This window comes from Polypterus senegalus, chromosome 18 (assembly GCF_016835505.1).
Source record: "Polypterus senegalus isolate Bchr_013 chromosome 18, ASM1683550v1, whole genome shotgun sequence".
In the NCBI taxonomy this organism is placed as follows: Eukaryota; Metazoa; Chordata; class Cladistia; order Polypteriformes; family Polypteridae; genus Polypterus; species Polypterus senegalus.
The window spans coordinates 57277322-57301057 of NC_053171.1; the positions used below are offsets into that span (position 1 = coordinate 57277322).

The window sequence follows — 23736 nt, forward strand, 5'->3', positions numbered from 1 at the left end:
TTTACAAATGCGTACTGAAAATCTGAAGTGTCAAGGGGTAGATGTTGTGGGCAACTTTTGGTTTAGTAATCTGTGTTGCCCATATTTACGTTTTCAAATCAGATGACCTCATGTCTCTTGATCTCTGACATCACCCTTTTGTAGTTATTTTGCTTCGTCTTCTTTTCATCCTCGTTTAGTCTCTTGAACAACCCAAATTTAAGTTAAAATGCACACATGGGGTTTTGAGACAGGACACATTGCACACATTTGATTAGCTATCTCATCCTGATGATGAATTACTCTGATGAAAGTGTTTGATCTTTTAAGTACTCCTCCCTTTCTCAAGATGCATAATTCTTAATCCTACAGCGTCCATCCATTCACAGGTTATAAAAGATTTAACACAGGTTCTGTGGTAAGTCATTCTTTCCAATTCCCAGGATAATAAAGTAATTCAAAAAGAGACTGACCGGAATAAATGCATAAATTACTCGTGCAATACTAAAGGATGCTTACAATGCTTGCAGTTGAAGTCCTGTGAATTCAGGAAACTGAAGATTCTCCACACCAGAATAGTCTACATCTTTAGAAAAATGAGAACTGTGTAATATAGCAACACACACATTTTATGTGCCATCGTCACATACCTATGAGTACCCTATTGTTTGAGCACACTGTTTGCCTCTCATGATTATTGAAATCACCATTTCAAGCACCAAATCTGCTGTACCTGTAACAGCTGGTAAATAGATGAGTGCAATCGATATAGAATGTAGAAAAGCAGTTATACAGCATCGGTACTTTAAGGAACAATATCATATGTTTAGACGAAACAGATCTTGTTTATTAATATTCTGGAATTTTATGGGAGAGCAGCTAAATGCTTGATAATGTGTCATGGTGCACCTTTTCTTTGCCAAGATTCTGAACAAACTTGCCACTTCAATTGTTGCAAAACATTACAAATACATATTTACAAATATACCTATGTATAAACATTGTCCAACCTGTTCAGTCCAATCAGGGTTGGAAGAGACTGAAGCCTTTTCTGGCAGCAGGTGGGCACACAAGGTAAGAACCAACCCCTGGACAGGTGTGATGGGCAGCTACGTCAATCACCCGGTCGGGACGCCAGCTGGATGGAAGGACCAGGGGAGAGCGTATCCGTAGGGCACTACCTTCCCTGGGATGCTAGAGGGCTGCCCTCCTGGGTGGCTGTGGCACCATAGATTCCAGCAGGGCACATCGGGACTTGGAGTTTGGAACAGCCCTGTTGGGTTCTGTGGGGGCTACCAGGAGGAGCTGTGGAGCCCTACAGTGAACTTCCATCACAAAAGGGAGTGATTCCAGGTAATACTTTTTAAAAAGAGCTGCCTCACTCTGTTTGATGAGCCAGAGTTGGGAGGAGTGGACGAAGCTTGCCGGAAGAGGAATGGAGGTGGAAGACAGACAATGAGAAGAACAGAACTGTGAATTGTGCTTTGGTGTTAGAACTGTGCTGTGCTCTGGGGAGTGAGGAAAAAGTGCTTCCCAGCTGTAAAGAAGAGTGTCTTGAGTGCTGCACTTGTGTCTCTGCCTGTCTGTGTTGGGTTAGGACAGCTGTACGTGCCCCGGTGGTCCACACTGGGTTCCAGTCTACCAGGGCCAGTTTAGAGTTGTGAATTAGCCTAACCCTTACTTCTTATGGATTGTGAGAGGAAAAACCAAAGGATTGAAGAGACACTGACATAAAAAATCTGAAACCTTGCAAAATCCACATAGACAGTGATGCTGGATGCATGAAGCAGTTGCACTAACCACTTCAACACGGTACCTCTCCTTGTACAAAAATAGATTAAAGGAATATGTTTACTGTTCGTCTTCATAGAAACTAAGTTATATGGTCACTGAAGCTGAATTTATAAAACTTGATAAGTTAACGTGTATTGTTACAATGGCATATCAAAATTCAATCTTTGTCTCTTGACATTCCCTGTTTACAAGAAGGTTTGCATGTCTCTTGTACCATAAAGCCCATCAAACAGCACAAAGCTTTCTACAAAATAAAATTTGAATTGTGACAAAAAGTCTTACTTTTTTAAACGCCTTTGTTTCGTCATCTGTCCATCCATCTCTAAATCTGTAAAGTCCACTTCACTGGCATGGTGACTTTCATATTAATTTCATCTTAAAACAAAATAGATTCACATTCTGTAGTACAGGCAGAGATATTAATTGATAAAACAAACTGAAATTTAATTTATAGCAGACTGAATATGAAAGTGAGTATGTCCCACAAAGGACTCGGTCTGTCTAGGATGGATAGGCTATAACTTCCTGGCACCCAGAATTTGGATTATGCTGATTGAGTAAACAGATGGATGGTGAATTTAATCTCTTATGTTTTTGAGAAAAATATTACAATATTATTTACCTTTTCTTGCAGCTGATTTGTTCCAAACCAGTTCACCCTGGAAGGCCGGTTTTGCTGTTACATTTCTATTCCTTCTCCTTGCACTTGGACTCCTGGGTGCAGCTTTCTTGTATTGGATGAAAAACAGAGGTAGTTTTTTTTTTTTGCTGTATCCCTTAAAAGTGTAGCTTCTTTGAATTATGATCTCCCATTAACAATATATAACATTTAGACACATTTAAAGCTGATCCAGATGGTGACCAATAATTTTGTCCTTTGGCTGCTGCCAATTCATTAGCTCATTATCTACCAAAAAAGCATTATATCATCCAGATACAATGCAAATTTAACCTGCAGGTTCCCACTAACCTTTTACATGTCTGTCTCTTATTACTTATTACAATTGTTAATTCTGCATCACAAAAAAAAGCAAAGCAGATATGTCCTCCACTTTTTCTAGAACTAAATTACCCAACAACATTTTCATGTTATTCTTAAACTCTATCCATGGTGGCGGGGGTGTTGTTTTTACCAACCAAGATACAAATTTCTAGTTAAGTAGGTGAGGTTTATTTGTTTTATTCATCTCAAAAGTAAAATAAAAAATAGAAATTAAAGAAGATAGCAGTAGCTCATTAGTCCCAGATAACAGAGGTCTCTTTCATGTAAAACATGTAATCATATGCTTAGTCTTGTGACACAATGAGGCCCTGGTTATCAGAGTAGGATTCCCCTTACATAATAAATAGATTATTCTAATAGACAAAATTCCTTCTTGTGTAGAAGCCAGATGTAGACTGTCCTTCTGTTTGCCCCTTTTTATTTTATACTAGTTATGGTCTTGTGGCCAGAAGAGGAAGTACAATGACAGACACCATGGACTTTCTGGTATCTTGTGGTATCTGGAGTTCTTTTTCCCCATGGTTTCCCTGCATTCCCAAACTTTCTCTCACAGGAAGTCAAAATTACTTGGCACATTATCCATTTATTCTTGATCCCGCCTTATCCAGTTCAGGGTCACAGGGACTGAACCAGTTTTGGTCAGCACAATACTCAATCACAGATTACGTTCATGCTACACATCCTTTCCCACTCACTCTGGGCTAATTTAGAGTTACCAGTTAACCTGTCTTTAAATCATTCTGTTTTTATCTTAATACTGACTGCATAGCAGGAACAGTCAGAAATAAAAATACTTTTCCAATAGGCTTTAGGCCACTCATGACACTGACAGACTGACTTATATCTTTAAATTTGTTTGCTTTAAAACAAATTATAAATAAATGACAACCAAGTAAAAGCAATCCTTTAACTGTCAAATGCAACAATAAGAGTTTAATTAGTACATAGGAGTTGATGAACAAGCAGTTTGGGTCAGATGTAACTGATGAAATTTCAACTGCTCTTTAGTTTTTATAGCCATCCAGGAATCTGAAAAGAAAGATGAAGAATCATGTAAGTGCTCCTTATGTTGTATAGTTTTTATCACACTTGTGGTCTTCTTCTTTGTAAATTATATTTTGAGGTAAGCTAGTTTTACTGGTTAATCTTGGTTCCAGACAGTGATGACATGCTGGATGTGGAATGTGGAAGCAATGAAATTCACTGTACTCTGCACATATGAATGCATAAGAGTTGCTGCATTTGACTTCTTCAAATTGCTCCTGTGCCTTTGTACAGTTTCAGTCATGTCCACAGATACATTCCTCCAGTTTTGTGTATGATACTGCCACTCATTCTAAACAAAAACTTAAAAGATCTGAATGAAATTTTCAATTCAAAGCAAAATATTTCTTGAATCCTATTTAGCATTTGTGTCATTCATCTAATCTTCAAAAGTTAATTCTACAATTGTATCTATTTGCCATTGTATTATCAGGCATAATTTGTATGCAGTGACAGCTCCAGTAAGGTTCTCATCTTTTACAGCCATCCATGAAAACACCAGTGGGGGCTGGTGGGGATTGGTTTTGAATTTGGAATAGTTCATTTAAAACTGCCAATGCAGATGTGATGTATCTTTGCCAAATGCAGGTTGTGCATCTATGCATTGTCTCCAAAGAGACACACTCTAAACTAGTGTTTCTTAAACTTTTTTATTCTCATGAGCCAATTTTGCCTTTCTTAGTGTTTCAATACCCCTAGAAAAATCGCTGCTGACAGTCATAGTGGAGCAATGTTAATTGCTCGAACTGTCCACAGCAACCCATTGCAAGACATGTCACAAACCAGATATGACCAGTTCTCATTGAGTGCAATGGTGAGTTACACCCCTACACGACCCAAAAGGCTGCCCATAGATTAAGAAACTATGGTGTAAACAACACCATAAAGTGATCATAACTTGGCCTGATTATACATCCTTGCTCATCTCTATGGTTGGCAGCAGTCAATGTTACTTCTCATTTGAATTGTTCATGGTAACGTAAATGCCAGTATACTTTTAGGGTAACCCTTCAGTCTATATCTTATATTAGCATCTGGTTTTGAGTAGTAATTAAAGCTTCATATATGATTAGTTTTCAAAATAAAAGACATCTAAAGAGCATTTTTGTTCTAAGACTTTGTTTCATAGAATAAGTTTTTTTGTCAGCTGACTTGTAATTGTTTTGATATAGATAATTTTGAGACCTCTTAGTTTGTTCAGTTTTCAGAAGAGAATCATTTTGATCAGCAATAATGGCTTCAAATAGACACTTTTACAGGCATGTCATTTTAAATTAATGTTGACTATTTTTTCAGGTCAAGAGACAACAGCAAAACTAGCAGGTAATCATTATAAGTTCACAATTTTTTGGGATTTTTTTGCAAAAATATTTTCTGCAATTGCATAAGTCCGTTCTGATATATTATTTTATATTATATGTATAGCTCTATAGAGAGAGAGATTATTATGTATTATGCATTATGAAGTCCGCGAGACAAAGAACTGAGACAAAAGGACAGCCGCTATACAGGCTTTTAAATGATTGAGCGCGTAGCGACATGTCCAGATATATACTGGGCCCCTGTCGGTCTTTATTTGTTAATGATAGCAATATCCATCCATCCATCCATCTTCTGAACTTGTTTATTCAGAGCAGGGTGCTGGGGATGACAGCAATTTGCAGTGCAGTATTGTACAAATAATGCTTCAGAGGGTGTAGCAATTTGTTCCAGCACTGCTTTTATATAGACAGAGGGTTTACAATTAATCAACAAAGGTTTGGACACCTGCAAGAATTGTTTTCATCAACTTTGAAGGCTTAATTAACTTCCATTTGTGCAGAAAAGCTGGAATTTGTTAACCCATTTCTAGTTCTATAAAAATACCCTCTATGTATAACTGAGCATAACATTATTTTTCAGTCTTTGGTAATCACACACATAAATATATATACACATTTACATACACACACACACACACACAAACACTGATGCACCTTTGGCACTTTTCAAGTCCAGCTATGAATTCTGAATTGGATGGAGATCTGGGGCCTCATGTATAAACGGTGCGTACGCACAGAAATGTTGCGTAAAAACTTTTCCACATTCAAATCGCGATGTATAAAACCTACACTTGGCGTAAAGCCACGCACTTTTCCACGGTACCTCATGCCTTGTCGTACGCATGTTCTCCGCTCGGTTTTGCAGACTGGCGGCACCCAGCGTCAAAGCAGTGCTACTGTTCCTGTGTGGTTACACCTTATTTTCCTGACGCAGCTTTATAAATACACCGAAACTAACCGCATATTGTTTATTAGTGTAATGCATCTGATTGTAATTAACTTGTAACAATATAATGGTCCACAGAATGGTCAAACTATTCTAAATACCATAACTGCTTTAGCGTTGTTACTCTATTCTTCTTCTTCTAGCTCCTCCCGTTAGGAGTTGCCACAGCGGATCATCTTTTTCCATATATCTCTCACTGCACCACTCGGAGTATTTATATCACTGTATCTGAGTGTGAATCACAACAGCAGCTAAACGGAAAGGGAATTATCGATATACAGCTTTAAGGACTCGCTGTCTCAGCCACTGCAAAACGTTTTAAAGCCTTTCCTGTACGGACCTCGCGGTTCAGAAACAGTTTCATCCCAAGAACTGTAAATGCATTCAATCAATTGCACCTTGTAGAACTGTTTGTACTTATAAGTACAATCACCCCACTGTAAACTTGCACTACAGTTATAATATCGCACAACCTGAGCCACTTTATAAAGCGTATTTACATATGATGACAATATCATTTTTAAGGTTAAATGCAGCAAAATATGTTTATTAAATTATACAGATAAAACTTTAACTTCATTTAAATAATCTATATTCTTCACTGGGAGTGTCGTTAAGGGTAGAATAATTAAACATGTACTACGAAGATATTTCAATGTTCTTTAAACGTTTTGAAGAATCGGTGCTAAGCTTACAGATGACTTAACTTCTATTACAGAGCTGATTGTATGGCGATCGGTTACTTGGGGAAAGAAAAGCACTGACTGCAGTGACGGCTACGCCAATATATATTGAATATAAAACAGAAAGAGAAAATAACAACACAGCTAAAAACGCAGCGACAAATTTCAGCAAAAGTTAAATGCTTGTGTCATGAGCACGAGGCGGCTATGGAGTGTCTGCAACGGACGTAGCCTTCCACCGTGCATAAACTACCTTACTGATGGGCAGGCGAAGGAGCCACCGATTCTTCCTCTGCCCAGTGCCACCACAAGCCTAGAGCCGCCCCTGAGTACTGCTGCAATAAATTATTTCAACACATGTTTAATAACGTGCTTTAACTCCTATCATCATGAAAATGACATCACGTATACATCTCAGTATTTTAGTTATTCTGAGAGCTGTAATATCACGAATGTAATGGATTCTGTGTCCAGTTGGAGGAAGAGAGCCGGTTTAAGAAGCAAGTAGTGATTCACACACATAGGCACATAGAAAATCAAATACAAAACAAAGCATTTAACATGCTACTTTAATTACGATGTGATTTGAGAAACTGGTTAATTAAACGATTTTAAGATGAAGTTTATGATGTTCTACTTTAATGACAAAATAAACTACGTGATTAAAGTGGAAATGTCGAGATTGAAGTTGACATTTCGTGCTTTTTCCCCACTGTGTGCCTTTTTTCTCTGTACCCTAATAAGCTTTCATATGATACTCAGACAGTGGGCTTACAACTCGGCTTTTCACGGCGACTTTGATATGTGACTTCTTTTTTATTTCCGGCACTGTGCGATTTGTGAATGTGAGCTTTCAAGTTTCTCCAACACTCTATGTCACTCGATCAACTTTCTTTTGTTGATTATACCACGGTTTATTTGAACAAATACAGTAGTATGTTTTTCCTTTGCCTCCACTTGGTATTCGCTGAAATTCTTATATTTTCCCCCGTGCTTTTCCCATTGTCTTTTCACAGAAGGTTGCGCTTAAGGGCGATTTATATTGATTTGCATATTCAAAGAGGCGTAATTCTGGGAGGAGTTGGGGCGTAACATAAAGCGCGTGCACGAGCGTTAGTTTTCACGCTGATCGGGATTTATGTAGCAGAAGAACGTGGAAGTTGGAGTACGCACAGATGCCTGCATCTGGATTTTTCTGTGCGTAAGCACATTTCGCTTTGTGCTTACTCCATGTTATAGTGCGAGTTCTACGCACGGCCTTATACATGAGGCCCCTGGACTCTGGCTTTGCCACTCCAGGACATTTTTGGTTTTTAGCTATTCTTGTGTAGGTTTGGCTTTGTGCATAATCTCTATAGCAGATTAGCCAGTTTTCATTTTTGTTACATGAAGGAAAAAATATAATTTTGTACCAGTACATTTAAAGTAAAACCACCAAATTCAAAGGCACTTTATGCTCTGCTGTGAATACTTGTCATCTCCAGTGTCCTCACAAATCGGTGTCACTTCTGTGCCAGAAGCCATTTTAAAATAGTTTAAGTGTTGAAAATGTTGCATAATGCATATTTATCCATTCCTTTATGATGATGTTGAACTCAATGTAAAAGTTAAAAATGGCCATACAGCCCTCATAACTGTGAAGTAGGTATGTATAAGCAGGACCTTCCACTGAGCTCTCATTTTCTCCTTTCTTTGTTACTGCAGAATATCTAAAGTGAAGCTCTTTTGTTTCATGTACCACACCATCTAGTCCTGTCAGCAAAGGCACAGAAAAGGAAAGTGACCAGGGGGGTATTTTTCGTACTTGGATTACTCGTTTAGCCGGATATAATTGTTGATGATTTGGCATGATCCTGGATCTGTCGGTTTTTCAAAACTCTTCCTGGATGTGTTGTCACAGCAGCACATCCAAATCCGCAAACCTGCTCGGAGCAGGTTTGTTCTATGTAAACAAGGATTAGCTCACACACTTAATCAGTGTCCGTGCGTGGAATTCATGAATGAGCGACCTATTGAAATCGGTGTGCAAATTATAAGAAGAGAATTTCATATAGAGAGGGTTTCGCATGATCGGCAAGATCCTTTATTGTTCCCGGAGAAAATTCTTTTCGAAAGATACCGCTTTAGCCGAGGGGGAATATTGTACCTCAAAGATTTATTACCACCTTATATTCAAAAAAGTGGGCTATATGGAACATACCTATGGCGCACATTGAGGATAAATATATGCAATGATCATCCTTTACCTGAAATGAAGTGACCACTGCACCCTGCCACTGGTTCTGAAGAGGAGCTTCCCCCTGGAATGCCCTCAGAAACAGGGCGATGGGCATTTTGCTGGAGAGCCAACTCTTCTGCATGGATTAGGTCTGGACCGTGTGGACCTCCACCTGTTTTTTGCTTGTCTGCCTTCTTATTAGCTTTAAAATTAATGTTTTTTATATTACATATGATTCTTTATGTCAACAGTTCTTTAAATAGTTATATACCAATATCTACCAGTTTGAAGTATATTCTTGTACTTCACTTTAACCTGTTCCTATGTTCTCACGTTTGATCTGGAATTATGACATATTAAATAATTAATCTGACACATAGGAAATGAAACGCTTTATCAGTAAGTACAATGCACACTACCTACGTGTTTAATTTGTCAGCCACTTTTTGCCAGCTGTCTTTTCTGGTTTGGGCTGCTTTTGTAGTGTTACCCCTTGTACATATTAAATCTTGAAATTCTTCATACTCTTGATGTAAAAAGTCCTGTTCCGCTTGTGTGAAAAAATGCGCCCGTTCTTTCGTCATTTTGTTGCAGCCTATCAAAGACTTGCTGATCATATTTTCTAGACTCAATATATATGGGCTTTTCAATCAGCGCGGGCACGCACAATCATCTCGTATGATTACATCCAGCTAGACTAATCTACTACACAACAGCATTTGAAAAACTGACCTATCTCGGATGAGTTTCACCGGCATTAACTCATCCAAGATGACGCGTCTGATCTCGGATGATTTAAGCAACGTAAGGAAAATACCCCCCAGGAGAAACACATAGTCAGAAATAGGCAGAGGTCAAAACTGGGGGATTAACCAAACCAAATCTAAATACAGAGCACAAGAAAAAAAATCAGAAAGCAAAAAACAAAAACATGAAGTCAAATACTAGGACAACAAAAATAAATAAATTGCAGAGTCAAGGCACATAAATAGTTTTGGGACCTTAAAGTCAGATGCCATGGAATCATTTTGGATGACCTTTTAGCCAGTTGCCAATTAAGACATTATCAGCACCGCATCTCCCGAAGGAATTCTAGGATTGTTCCCATGAATACAGGAGATGTGAAGAATACAAAATAGCAGCATCCGTTAGGATCTAAGATAGTGTTACGGTAAACAAAAATGAATAATCAGCTTTAAAATGAAGCATTAAATTACAAAACTGATGGACTCTTCAGAATCCCTGATCATAAAACCCACAAAGCCATGTAGAGATCATGGCAAGAGAATTTACAAAACCAGATAAAAATGAACAAAAGTAACCAACATAACAGAAGTAAGTGTCTAATCTGTCCATATTACTAATTATTGTAATAGCTCTCAGAAAACACCTGAAGAAAGCTATATGAGAGTGGGGAGTGGGGGGGTCCACTATAAACATTAGAAATATTACATGGAGAACAATCCATTCAGACCAATATCATTTGTGATCATCTACTCGCCTCATTCTTACAAAATAATGTCAAGTCAAGTTTTGGCTATTAAGGTAGAAGAGCAAGAAGAGCAGGGTACTCTGGATTTTTTTGTGTGTTCGTACTCTTGAGTAAAGTTGATCAGGAGCTAGATCATATATTACCAATAAAAAGATCAGGGCCTTGAGGCAATAGATCATGAATGTGATGGACAGAAACATCACTGGCTAGGCAAAATAGATCAAGGGCTTAAGCCCCAACAGTCCCCCTTCCCAACACCACTGGTTTTGATTGTCTCCAAAATACTACTGAGTACCACACTACTTTGTAACTTCATGCCATGTCATTTTATAACCTGCTCAGTCATAATCACGGTCGTAGTGGGGGGCTGGAGTCTATCCCAGCTAGCATAGAGCACACGGCAGGAAAAGGATGCCAGTCCATCGCAGGGCAAACACACACATACCATACCCACACTATGGACAATTTAGCATTGCCAATTGACCTAACTTGCATGTCTTTGGACAGTGGAAGGAAACCACAGCACTCTGAGGAAACCTATGCAGACATGGGAGAACATGCATACTTCATGCAGGGAGGATCCGGGACATGAAGCCTGGTCTCCTCACTGCAAGGTAGTAGCACTACCACTGCTCCAACATGCTGCTCTTTGTAGCTTCATTTACCAGTAAATCCTGTTTGATGAAAAACTACTCAACATTTATGGGAAATGTACCCCTTTTCACCCAGAGACCAGAAAGGCACGAACAGGATTTAAGGGCTAAAGGAGGGGGCAGGGTGTGAAGGACTTAAATAATGAGTTTGTTTAACATGTTTAAGCTTTCATTAGTGATTTTGTATGGGTTTCATACAGTATATGCATTACAAGCCTATGAAGTGCGCTAGTTCCACTTTTCTCTTTAATTTTCAAATGCACAGAATATACCGTTTTTTATAGGGCAGTATTTTCCAAGTGAAGGATACGTTAGTGTATGAGTCATAAGCATTTCATGCTTTGCTTTGCACGCATACAACGAGCAAAAAAGCAAAACATTTAATAATAATAAAGCACACAAAGGCAAGTTAAGTACAAACATACGCATAGTATCACTCAGTATTTTTAACTTGCATTGAATATATTTGAAACCCTAACTCTTGTATAACTTAACAGCCCTACCTCACACATGTTTTGCCCTGTCTAGGACTCCCTCACATGACAGTGTGGACAAATTACTTACAAAAGACTTCAAAAATATGTGCAGACTGCTGATGCCGACCTTTTTAGGTGCATTGGTGATCCTAAATTGTCCCTAGTGAGTGCTTGGTGTGTGTGTGTGCCCTGTGGTGGGCTGGCGTCCTTCATGGGTTTTGTTCTCAGTGTCCTTGCTTGAGATATGCTGGCTTTTTGGAGGCAGCACGGTGGCAGTGGTAGCGCTTTTGCCTCGCAGTAAGGAGACCTGGGTTTGCTTCCCTTGTTCTCCCTGCATGGAGTTTGCATGTTCTCACCGTGTCTGCGTGGGTTTCCTCTGGGTGCTCATGTTTCCTCCCACTGTCCAAAACATGCAGGTTAGGTGCATTGGTGATCCTAAATTGTCCCTAGTGAGTGCTTGGTGTGTGTGTGTGCCCTGTGGTGGGCTGGCGTCCTGCCCGGGGTTTGTTCTTGCCTTGCGCCCTATGCTGGCTGGGATTGGCTCCAGCAGACCTCCATGACCCTATGTTAGGATATTAACGGGTTGGACAATGACTGACTGACTGACTGGCTTTTTGAATTAATTCTTCTGTTTTGGGATTTTGATTATTGCATTTTGGATCAAACTTGTTGCTAAACCTTTAGTAAAACTAATATCTTTTTATATCCCTTCAGAATCTGAAAAGCCGCTACTAGAAGGTAAGTGTGGAAGAGAACAAAATTAGAAACTTAATTGATCATGTCAGTTTTACAAAACAATGAAAATTATTTGGCTTAACTTTTCAACAGAGAAAGATATGCACATCAAACATTTAGGTAAGTAAAATTTGCCTTCTATCTTGAAGTTAATGTCTTCTGTATAGACATACTGTACCTTTTAGAAACTAGGTCATTCAAGAGAAAACCTTTTTCTGTAAAAAATACCTCTGTAGATGATTAACAAATGGTATATATTATGACCACCAACTGCAGTTCCCCAAGTTTAAGTTCTACTTAAACAAACCGATTTTATTGTGTGAAAGTGTTACAGGTAAGTGTTTCTCACAACACAACCTCAACTCTTTTTCTCTCTCTGCAACACTGTCATCTCTCCTATGCTCCTCCAGAAACCTTTATCTTCCTCCTCCTGACCCTTGCTTGCAAGGATGAAGGAAGTTGCTCCTTTTATGTAATAGCTGGGAGCGCTTCTGGTATCCTGATACTGTTGCTCTGGAGTACTTCCAGGTATGTCTGGAGCCTTACTAAGTAGGACTCATAAATTCTCTCAGCACTGCATGGCGGCACCCATGGGGCCCAACATGGATGGCCAAAAGTACTCCAATTCCCAATATGCCCTGTGGGCCTCCATAGCAGTACCGAAGCTCAGAAGGGCTGCCACCTAGGGTGTTCGGGGAGATAATGTCCTGAATAAGAGTTGACTTCCCCTATCCTTCTATGCTGTTGGCATCTCTGCCGGGTAAGGATCCCAGTTTTGTGTGTGTGTGTGCATAAAATTAGAGCTCAGAGTAGTGCAGTGTAGTGCTTGCTAAAATAATTTCTGTAGATAGCCTAGTATGATGCTTATCTACAAGGCATACATTTAAATTATAGTAAAAAAAAATTAAGTCACTAAAATAAAAATTCAAATGGTAAGATATGCCAGTCATTATCAGAGGTATGCTTTTCGGATGATGTAAACAATGAATAAAATTGAAAAATTAATTAAAAAATAACTTGTATCTTTTTTGTTTTTTGTTTAGAATCTGAGATTACACGAATTAAAAAAGGTAAGCCAAAGGAACATCCAAATAATATTTAAAAGATAAGAAATTGCATTCATCACATAAAATGTAAATCCTCTGAAATTATGCTGAATGTGATGATCTGGGTATGGTTTGTACAGAGATATAATCACTTTATTAGCTGTCTGTTCTTAATTAATTCTTCATTTCAAATGAACTTTTCTGAAAATGTGCCTGTTAAGCTCTGATTTTTTTATTTTTTATTGGTATTCCTTTTTAACAGGGTCTGTATTCACTGGTATGTTTGCTGTTATTGATAAGTAAAAGTTAATTAGTACAGTAGCTGGAGAGTTAATTTTTTAATTTTCTTTTTATTAATCATTGTTAATTTCAGAAGATAAATGCAGAAGAGAATGAATCCTCCTGCATCTGCCATTGTGCAGTAACATCAAATTACATTTTAATGTACATTCATTACAAACCATTCACATTCTTTGATGTTTTATGCATTTAGACTGTTTCATTAATGAAGTTTTGAGATTTTTAAAGATTATTTTGTAAATGTTTTGTTAGTTTTTCCATCTGGAAAAATAACTGTGACACAGTGATTTTGTAGTAGTCTTATATAATTCCTGAGTTGCGAATTTGAGTCACAGCCTGGTCACTGTTTGTGTAAATTTGTCAAATTGTCTGTTTTTTTGCAGATCTTTGCTCTGTTTGGTTTTCCTTCCTCATCTGAAACATAAATTAGGTTGATGGGACATTCTTAATTTAGTTGGTGTGCATGTGTATGTGAAGTGTGTATTGTTCAGAGCTATGCACTTTTGATAGTTCCAGGAATGATGTGAACTAATTAATGGATTAAAAATACATACGTTTAAACATCATTTTTTTTATTATAGATTTACTGAATGTGTCTATTCTGTTAATATGCTCATTTATGTACAGCGGAACCTCGGGTCATGAACGTCTCAGAACCACGTACGAATCATACTACGACCAAAAAGTTTGTCAAATTTTTGCATCTGTTCACGACCACACACTCGGATGACGAACAAGCCAGTTTTCCTTCCGGTTTGTACGCGCCAATGATTTCCACACATGTTCACTCTCTCCCTGTACAGTACATTGTTCTCGGTCAGATGTGCATTGCGCAGAGGGACTTTGTGGTATAGCGGGTCCACAGCTCACGTCAAGAGGCCAGTTTTAAATAAATAATCACCGTGCTTGCAGCTTAGCGAGGGGGCGTGGTGGTTGATTGCTATAGCTGCCACGTCCTCTTCATAAATAGAAGCGCGAGGCAGCTAAGGGGAGGAAAAAGAAAAGAAAGATGGAGGTTGTGGAGTGAGGAAGTAAGTGGGAGGAAGTATGGAAAGAACCGGTGTGAGTGAGTGAGCTAGCGCGTGCTCGCAGGCAGGCAGCTGGACAGTGAGCCCAAGCAGGGGTGTTTTGGCCAACACTCAGTGGGGCAGAAGGAAGCGGTCGCTCCAGCTAAGCGATCAAGGAGCTGGAGTGACCAGAAGTAGAACGGCTGGCTGCGCAAGGCCGAGGAGGCAGTTAAAGAATGCACTGGGCTTGTTTTTAAAGAGACTGTTTTCATCATTGTTTTAACCTTGTTGTATTTAATGAAGACTTTTTTCTATTGGATTTTAACCTTATTAAAAATGTATTTTTAATAAATTTGCAAAAACCTCAAGTAAACATTTTTCATGTTATCATTATGGGGTGTTGTGTGTAGAATTCTGAGGAAAAAAATGAATTTAATCCATTTTGGAATAAGGCTGTAACATAACAAAATGTGGAAAAAGTGATGCGCTGTGAATACTTTCCGGATGCACTGTATGTGGATAGGACTGGTGAGCTTTGTTGGGCTGAATTGCCTGTTCTCTTCTAGATTGTTCTAATGTCCTAATATACACATTTCAGGTTAGTGATATGGAAGGACGCAAGATATGCAGAAACATAATCTGGAAATCAGTTTAGATTACTAAATGTTAATATCATGTGTAAAAGCAAACAAAGGACAAGGTTAGATTTTTGGGGCACATTGTGGCCAATCCCATATAATTCATAACAGTAAATATAAAGAAAACGTGTGTTATAACATCAACTTCCGTCTAAGGTTGACTGGCTAGGATCTCGGCTCTTCCATGTTTAAGGTTTTCTGGGAGGAAGAGGAGGATCCAGGCAGATGAACCTGGAAGGGACATCAGCTGGAACAATGTCAGTCATCCTTTCTGCAGAAAGGGAAGAAGACATATCATTAGTATATAGTGCCACCCACTGTCTCGGCAAAGAATAACCATCACCCAAGCCTTCACGCTATTTCCCATGCACAGGCACGTGACACAGGATATTCTGAAAAGAGGATACAGCAGCACTAATAATACATGTAAACAGTGTAAAGACACACAGTTGGCTATGGATTCAAATCTAAAACTCATCCACTTTTTTTTTTCCTTGGCAAAATGAATTCTTTCCATTCCCACACAGATTGCAGGAAAAAGGGTCCTCCTTTGCAAGTGCCTGTCTCACCACATAATACCACCTTCTGTTTCTGTTGGTGGCCTAAGGAAGGTATCTAAATGAATCAACATCTACAAAACACCTGGGGCCTCATGTATAAACGGTGCGTACACACAGAAATGTTGCGTAAGAATGTTTCCACGTTCAAATCACGATGTATAAAACCTAAACTTGGCATAAAGCCACGCACATTTCCATGGTACCTCATACCCTGTTGTACACAAATTCTCCGCTTGGTTTTGCAGATTGGCGGCACCCAGCATCAAAGCAGTGCTACTGTTCCTGTGTGGTTATCCTTTCTTTTCCTGACGCGGCTTTATAAATACACTGAAATTAACCGCATACTGTTTATTAGTTTAATGCATCTGATTGTAATTAACCAGTAACAATATAATGGTCCACGGAATAGTCAAACTATTCTAAATACCATAGCTGCTTTAGCATTGTTACTCTCACTGCACTTTCTTTTTCTTCTTTCAGCTGCTCCCGTTAGGGGTTGCCGCAGCAGATCATCTTTTTCCATATTACTCTCACTGCACCACTCGGAGAAGCTGATCGGAAAGAGAGTTATCGGTATACAGCATCAAGCACACACTGACTCAGCCATGCTCCCTTTTGAAACTGCTTCTCATATGACAAACGCTTCAAACCTTTCCTGTACGGACCTCGCGTTTCAGAAACAGTTTCATCCCAAGAACTCTAAATGCACTTAATCAGTCCATCAACTGCTCCTTGTAGAACTGTTAGTAGTTATTAGTACAGTTACCTCATTGTAAACTTGCAGTACAGTTATAATATTCCACAACCTGAGCCACTATATAAAGTGTATTTACATATGATGACGATATCATTTTTAAGATGAAATGTAGCAAAATATGTTTATTATATTATACAGATAAAACTAACTTTATTTAAATAATCTATATTGTTAATAATTAAAGGACACGGTGTTGCTACGCTAGCAAGGATCTGGCGCTCCGCTCACGATTGTTCCTGCCTCGCACTATATGCTTCACTAGGACTGGCGTGAAGGATAGAATAATTAAACATGTACTACGAAGTTATTTCAATGTCCCTTAAAAGTTTTGAAGAATCTGCGTTATAAGCTTACAGATAGCTTAACGTCCATTACAGAGCTGATTGTGTGACGATCGGTTACTTGGAGAAAGAATAGGGAGGACAGGAATTGGAGGATATAACGTTTGAAAGAGACAGTACTGCAGGGCGGCCTTAGGCATGTGCAAACTGTGCACCTGCACAGGGCCGCCAAATCCCAGGGGCCGCCACACCAATATCTATTGAATATAAAACAGAAAGAGAAAATAACGACATAGATAAAAACGCAGCGGCAAATTTCAGCAAAAGTTAAATGCTTGTATCATGAGCACGAGGCGGCTATGCAGTGTCCGCAACGAACGTGGCCATCCGCCATGCATAAGATACCATATTGACATTTGCGGGCGAAGGAACCACCGATTCTTCCTCTGCCCAGGGCCGCCTAGAGCCGCCCCGGAGTACTGCTGCAATAAATTATTTCATTGATGGTCGCGCACAGTCATTGTGCCACCGTGTTCCCATGTTTAATAACGTGCTTTAACTCTCATCATCATTAAAATTATATCACATATACATCTCAGTATTTTAGTTATTCAGAGAGCTGTAATATCATGAATGTAATGGATTCTGTGTCCTGTCAGAGGTAGAAAAAGCCGGTTTAAGAAGCACTAGTGATTCACACACATAGAGCACATAGAACACATACAAAACAAATTATTTAACATGCCACGATGTGATTTGAGAAACTAGTTATTTAATCGATTTTAAGATGATGTTCTACTTTAATAACAAAGTAAACTACGTGATTAAAGTGGAAATTTCAAGATTGAAGTTGACATTTCTTGCTTTCCCCACTGTGTGCCTTTTTTTCTCTGTACCCTAATAAGCTTTCATATGACACTCAGACAGTGGGCTATGACTCACCTTTTCACTGCGACTTTGATATCTCACAACTTCTTTTTTATTTAGGGCACTGTGCGAGTTTGTGAACTTGAACTTTCGAGTTTCTTCGACATGCTATGTCACTCGATCAGCTTCCTTTTGTTGTTTATACCACTGTTTAAACCAACAAATAGTACGTTTTTCCTTGCCTCCACTTGGTACTCGCTGAAATTCTTCCATTTTCCCTCTTGCTTTTGTCATTGTCTTTTCACAGAACGCTGAGCTTAAGGGCTATATATATTGATTTGCATATTCAAAGAGGTGTAATTCTGGGAGGAGTTGGGGCGGGACAGCAGGCGCGTGCACGAGAGTTACTTTTCATGTTGACCGGGATTTGTTTAGCAGAAGAACTGGATTTTTCTGTGCGCAAGCACATTTTGGCTTTTGTGCTTGCGTCATGTTATAGTGTGAGTTCAACGCATGGCATTATGCAGGATGCCACTGATCCTGATGGAGTGTCAGGGTATCAACCAATTATTTGTCATTTTCCCAAATGTTTTTAAATCCTCACTGAGTGTATCTGCGGTCCCATCCTGTTTCAAAATGATAAAAAGTATCCCAGTACCAAAGGAAAAAAAAAGTTCACCGTCACAAAAACTACAGAGAGGAAGCATTCATTCCCATTGTGTTGAAATGCGTTCAGAAGCTGGTACTGGGTTTGTCAGAAATTTAAGGAATTGTATTTTTTTATTTATTTTTCTTGTTTTGTGATTGTTTCTGTTGTGACATCCTAGTGCATGCATTTGCATAGACTTGCAATCAGTCCACTACACATAGTAGATAGAGATCCCCAAACATTTTAAAGTCAAGACCCTCTCAAAATCTTGTACCATCTGGTCAGGGTCCCCAACTAATATAATGTCACACAGCATGATTTTGTGTAGTAGGAGATTTATTTAATCAAAGTGAAAACTTAACTACAGTAGAATACTGACTGATTAAATGTCACATGATATTTCAAGACTGGAGTTCTTAATCTTTTTTCTTGGCGTAGCACCTCAAAAATGTAAATGTTTTGAAGTGCTACCATTTTCTTTCAGTCTTAAATTGTTAAGTACTGAACTTTACTGGCCACAAGTAAAAATGAGATTTCTTTTTCACCTCCTGCCCACTTTCATGATTCCTGTCTTCGAAAGCGACTTTCAGCATGGCTCCTACACCTTTACTACTCCTCATGTATCTCAGACTCTCACTTCCTCTTTTGATCCTGTCACCAAAGTGAAACTGACCAATCAAATTGCTCATAGGGACTGGACACACAGACCATAGCATTTTATTATATAGTAGATAGGGTCATTATTGTCAAGCAGTTTTTTTTAAGGATGAACAAAGGTTACCAACATTGGCGACTCTGTCTAAAAAAAAGCTTTCTGACGGAGCTGAATAGGTAAACTAAAATCTTAAAAGGAGTTGATATTAACATTTTAAAAGTAACCACTATTTTCACACACAGACATTTTCAGTTAATTCTTCCTTCCACTATCTAGTTCATTGTCATGGGCAGCTAGTGCCTGCTACTGCAGCACTGGGTGTAAACACTGACCAACTCTGTTTGGGGTGCCAGTCCATAGCCGGGCACACTCTTGCCTATAACTAAACTGCAGCAATTAAAGATGCTAGTTGTTGTAACACGTTTGTCATTTTGTTGTTGAAGGAAGGCCAAGGTGCCTAGACAGAAACCTGCTTGGGACTAACCATAAGCATGAGGTCCATGTTATTTCTATCTTTTTGTTTTTAGTAGCCACTTAATACTTAAGTTAATCCAGTCAGAGGTGTTTTTATAAGACAAACAGAGCTTTGAATATTCAAAATCTCACTAAACATTGTTTCAATTTTAGATAAAGAAAATCTAACAAAACACAGAGGTGGGTAATCATTGGTTTTTCCTTTCTGTATGGGTTTGTTATTTCAAATAGATTTTATTCATTAAAACATATTAGTTACTTTTTTTCCCCAAAGATTACACATTTCTCTTTTCCTTGTAGACTCTGACATACAACAAATAAAAGATGGTGAGTCAAAGTAAAAGATAGAAGAACTTTGTGTTTTTTCATGATTTATTTAATGTTACTATTCAAAATAAGTGAAAACACTTCCAAGTAACATTTATTTCAATTTCAGAAAAGGATAATCACATCAGACATTTGGGTGAGTGATATACTTCAAATTACTCCTCTTCATATGTAATCTGTGAGTTTATAACAATTGCAAGATTTAAAGTAGTAATTAAGTAATTAGAGTAATTAACATTTCCTTTTTGTTGCAGAAACTGAGATAGAGAAAAGTAGAAAAGGTAATTAAACTAAGTGAAAACTAATCTAATTCCAAATGAAACTCAGTCTTTATGTTAAAGCTTTGCTTTTCAAAGGAAATGTGTTTAACAACATGATTTTGCTTTTCAGAGGAAAAAAACTTAAAGGAACAACTGGGTAAGAGTTTTGTTTAAATGTCCACATGTGCAATCATATTATTTTGCAATAGCATAACTTTTCATAAACATAATTATTAGCTTGCTCTTTTAAAATAAACCTTGATTCAGTAAAATTTAACAATTAAAAATGTTACATTTGATTTACAAGTGAAAACTTAACTATCTAAAAATGATGTGGCAGTGTGATTATTAAAAACAGCCATGTCTTCCACTCTTTAACCTGTACTTACCACACCACACCATTTTCGTGGAGGGCTGGAGTCTATCCCAGTAAACATGGGGTACAAGGTAGGGACAATCATCTGGACAGGGCACCAGTCCATCGCAGGGTGAATAAACACAATACAACACACTTATATAAGTCAGTTTATCATTGCCAATCCACCTAATCTGCATGTGTTTGGATTGTAGGAGGAAACTCATATAAACATGGGGAAACAGGCAAACTACATGAGGGGACGACCCTGGACATAAACTTTCAGGCAGCAGCACTACCTGTAGTTTACATGTATAATTAGTAACATATAATGTCACATATATCCAATGCTGGCCTTTTAAACATCATACTAGAGTGTTGTAAAGACAGCTCGTACTTGTAGGGCTAGAGGATAAAGTGTTGGGCCACTAAGTCAGGGGTCATCTCTGTAGACTGTCATTAGAGGGATACTTTAGTTTTTCTTTTATCACTCGGATAAAAATTGAAAAAACGGTAAGGTGTTATTAGTCACATATTTAGTTATTGTAAGTTGTTTAGTGATTTCCTGTTAAATTTAATGGTGTAATAACCTGGATGTATTACAGGGCAATCACAATAACTGATACGGTTTCATCCAAAGCATACTTTTTTTCATTTTCAGCAGTACGTTCACAGATGTTTTAAACATTTTGGATTATTCAAGATTTATAGTTTCTCTTGAACATAGAAAAGCAGAAAAAATGCAGACAGAAAGAGTTTCCTAGAAAGTGGCATGAGATTCCAACACACTACTGACGGACACATTCACAACACACCATTATGTGCAATTTGCACACGGTTAATTTTCATGTTGTATTCTGTTATAAAAAATAAAGAATACCTTAATATCTTAACTTTCAGACTGTGCTAATAGCCCATTAGTAGAAGCTAAGAAAAATGTATTTCTTCACATAACGGAAGGTTATTTATTCACTTTTGCTAACAGGAACGGCAAAATCAGAGAGCGAAAAGTTGAAACAAGGTAAGATTACCCAAAATAGTATTATATAATATTAATGACATATTATCAGACTAAATATCTTACAACGACCATAATTACTACATCTGTCTTACACAGATAAAAATATATGCATCAAATAATTTATTTTAAATGTGATATATAGTAATATTATTATTAATATTTATTAAATGTGGTATAGCGCTGTGAGACCTCCTTATAAGTCACTGGACCAATTTTGCATTTTATTTTATAAGGAATTTAGAGGAAAACTATTGTATTCTTTATCTGGACATGAGAATGTATTTCTTTTTCAGTTAATATAAAGTCTGTTGTCAAAATTAATGAGCACATCACGTTTCATTGTTCTTTTTTCCAGACTGCAGTGACCTTCACAATGAAATAAGTAAGATTACTTTTATTTTAAAATGCTTACACTCTTGTTAAATCTCACAAGGTACTTCAGCAGAATATATAAATGTTAAGAATTTGGAACAAAAATAATTACAAATTATACTACGATTTTAAACATATTATTTAGATTTTTTTGTGCTGTCTGTTTTTGAGACCAAGGGGAAGATTTACATATTAAAGATGGTGAAAATAACACTGCACAGATGCTCAATAGCCTGCATATAACTTTGCTCATGAGTTTACTCTTCTCATAGTATGTACACGATGATAATTACATATTACTTCTGAAAATTTTGAGCAGTAAATGTTTTCTTATCTTATGCTACACTCTTTCCTATGCTAATTTTTTCTTACTTAAGTCCTTTTGCTTGCCTCGATTCACACTGTGGTTTCACCTGCCATAGAACCATCTAGATAGTAGAACTTTTCGACAATGATTAATAGTGGGCTATCACATTTGTTTGTTTTATGGAGGGTTTCGTGTCTCAGTCAGGGACTCAATTAATGAGTGCTTCAAGTCCCTTAAGTCCGGAGCTTCATTTTCTAGCTGGTTAGATGTAGTGCTTACTGTTGACTTCATTGTGTTGCTCATTATTCTGTCTGAGAACATTGCTCTGGTTAGTACTGCAAGGTGGTGATCCAAAATACATCTTAAAACCAAACATTAATTATTTACTGGAACGAAAGAATTAACAGTACACAGATGTGAAAGTTATTGAAAATGATTTGTGAACAGCTTACTAACATGCAAAGAATTCAAAGAGATTTAAGAAAGTGTTCTCCAAAGAACAGCAGAGAAAAATTCCCCAAAGAAACACAAGAAGAAGTTTTAGTTGGCAAAAAGACATTTTTGTAGCTGTGATTTCTGTCAAAGGAGTATTTACTAAGCAGTGAATGATGGAGTTCCCAAACTTTTATACTTGAAATATGTTAAGAAGAGAAGCCATCTTAGCCCACCAGTAAAAGCTTGGCCTAAGTACTGGTTTGGATCAGAAATGGTGGTCGTTATCTAAAAAAGAAGAAAAAACTATTAAAAAGGAGCAACAAATAAAAAAGGTAATAATCATGCAAGATAAATAAAAAACATTCTTGCAGTTGGCCTTGGCAAAGTAAGCAAAAACACAAGGAGAATGTTTTGCTTTTGTAGTTTGCATACTCAGTTTTATTGTGTTATGCCTTCTGTTTGCCTTTTTATACTATGATTTTTAAAATCAGATATATAACTGCCCTGCAACCCTGCTTTTGATAATCTGCTGTCCATAAGGGCATTTGACTCAAAAGTTTTGCTGACCAGTACATTTTGACTTCAATCACTTGATATTACATCTTGGTATACAAGACATACAAAGAGAGCAATCCGCTCATCATATGTTACATCAGACCACATGTGCACCCTGGAATTTTGCTTTAGTCTGTGAAGCCGGATCAGTTGAAGTGAATGTCTGTTCAGGTCAGTCACAATTACATCTAACATGCTGTCACTTATGGACAGAGTGTAATTCGGTAAGGTATCATCTGTACTGTATTCTATATTTCTGCCGTCTGCCCTTAAAATCTAGTGAATGGCAGCTTTGAAAGTTATTCAGCATCCTTATGATACCACACACAGTCAGAAATGGCATAATTGTTCTTAAGTTGAGCAAAATCATCACCTTTGTATGCTTCATTATTACTAGATAGAAGCTATTCTGCGGACACTGTCCATTTATGAAGAACTATCACTATTATCACACTGTATCCTGCAGGGGGTGCTGCAGCTCCTCAAATCCGACACAGACAGACACAGGCAGAAGTTCTGCACAAA

General features: G+C 37.9%; 1 protein-coding gene across 1 annotated transcript in view; it reads left to right on the plus strand.

Annotated features, from left to right (window-relative positions):
- LOC120519033 (butyrophilin subfamily 1 member A1-like) overlaps window positions 1-23736 on the plus strand; it is a 65683-nt gene that overhangs the window by 35752 nt on the left and 6195 nt on the right. The window contains exons 5-17 of the mRNA XM_039742114.1: window positions 2408-2524; window positions 3785-3829; window positions 5117-5143; window positions 12325-12348; window positions 12439-12465; window positions 13389-13415; window positions 19733-19759; window positions 19880-19906; window positions 20016-20042; window positions 20161-20187; window positions 20297-20323; window positions 21507-21542; window positions 21898-21924. Of these exons, the coding sequence (XP_039598048.1) occupies window positions 2408-2524; window positions 3785-3829; window positions 5117-5143; window positions 12325-12348; window positions 12439-12465; window positions 13389-13415; window positions 19733-19759; window positions 19880-19906; window positions 20016-20042; window positions 20161-20187; window positions 20297-20323; window positions 21507-21542; window positions 21898-21924 (465 nt within the window). The remainder of the gene's footprint in view (window positions 1-2407; window positions 2525-3784; window positions 3830-5116; window positions 5144-12324; window positions 12349-12438; window positions 12466-13388; window positions 13416-19732; window positions 19760-19879; window positions 19907-20015; window positions 20043-20160; window positions 20188-20296; window positions 20324-21506; window positions 21543-21897; window positions 21925-23736) is intronic.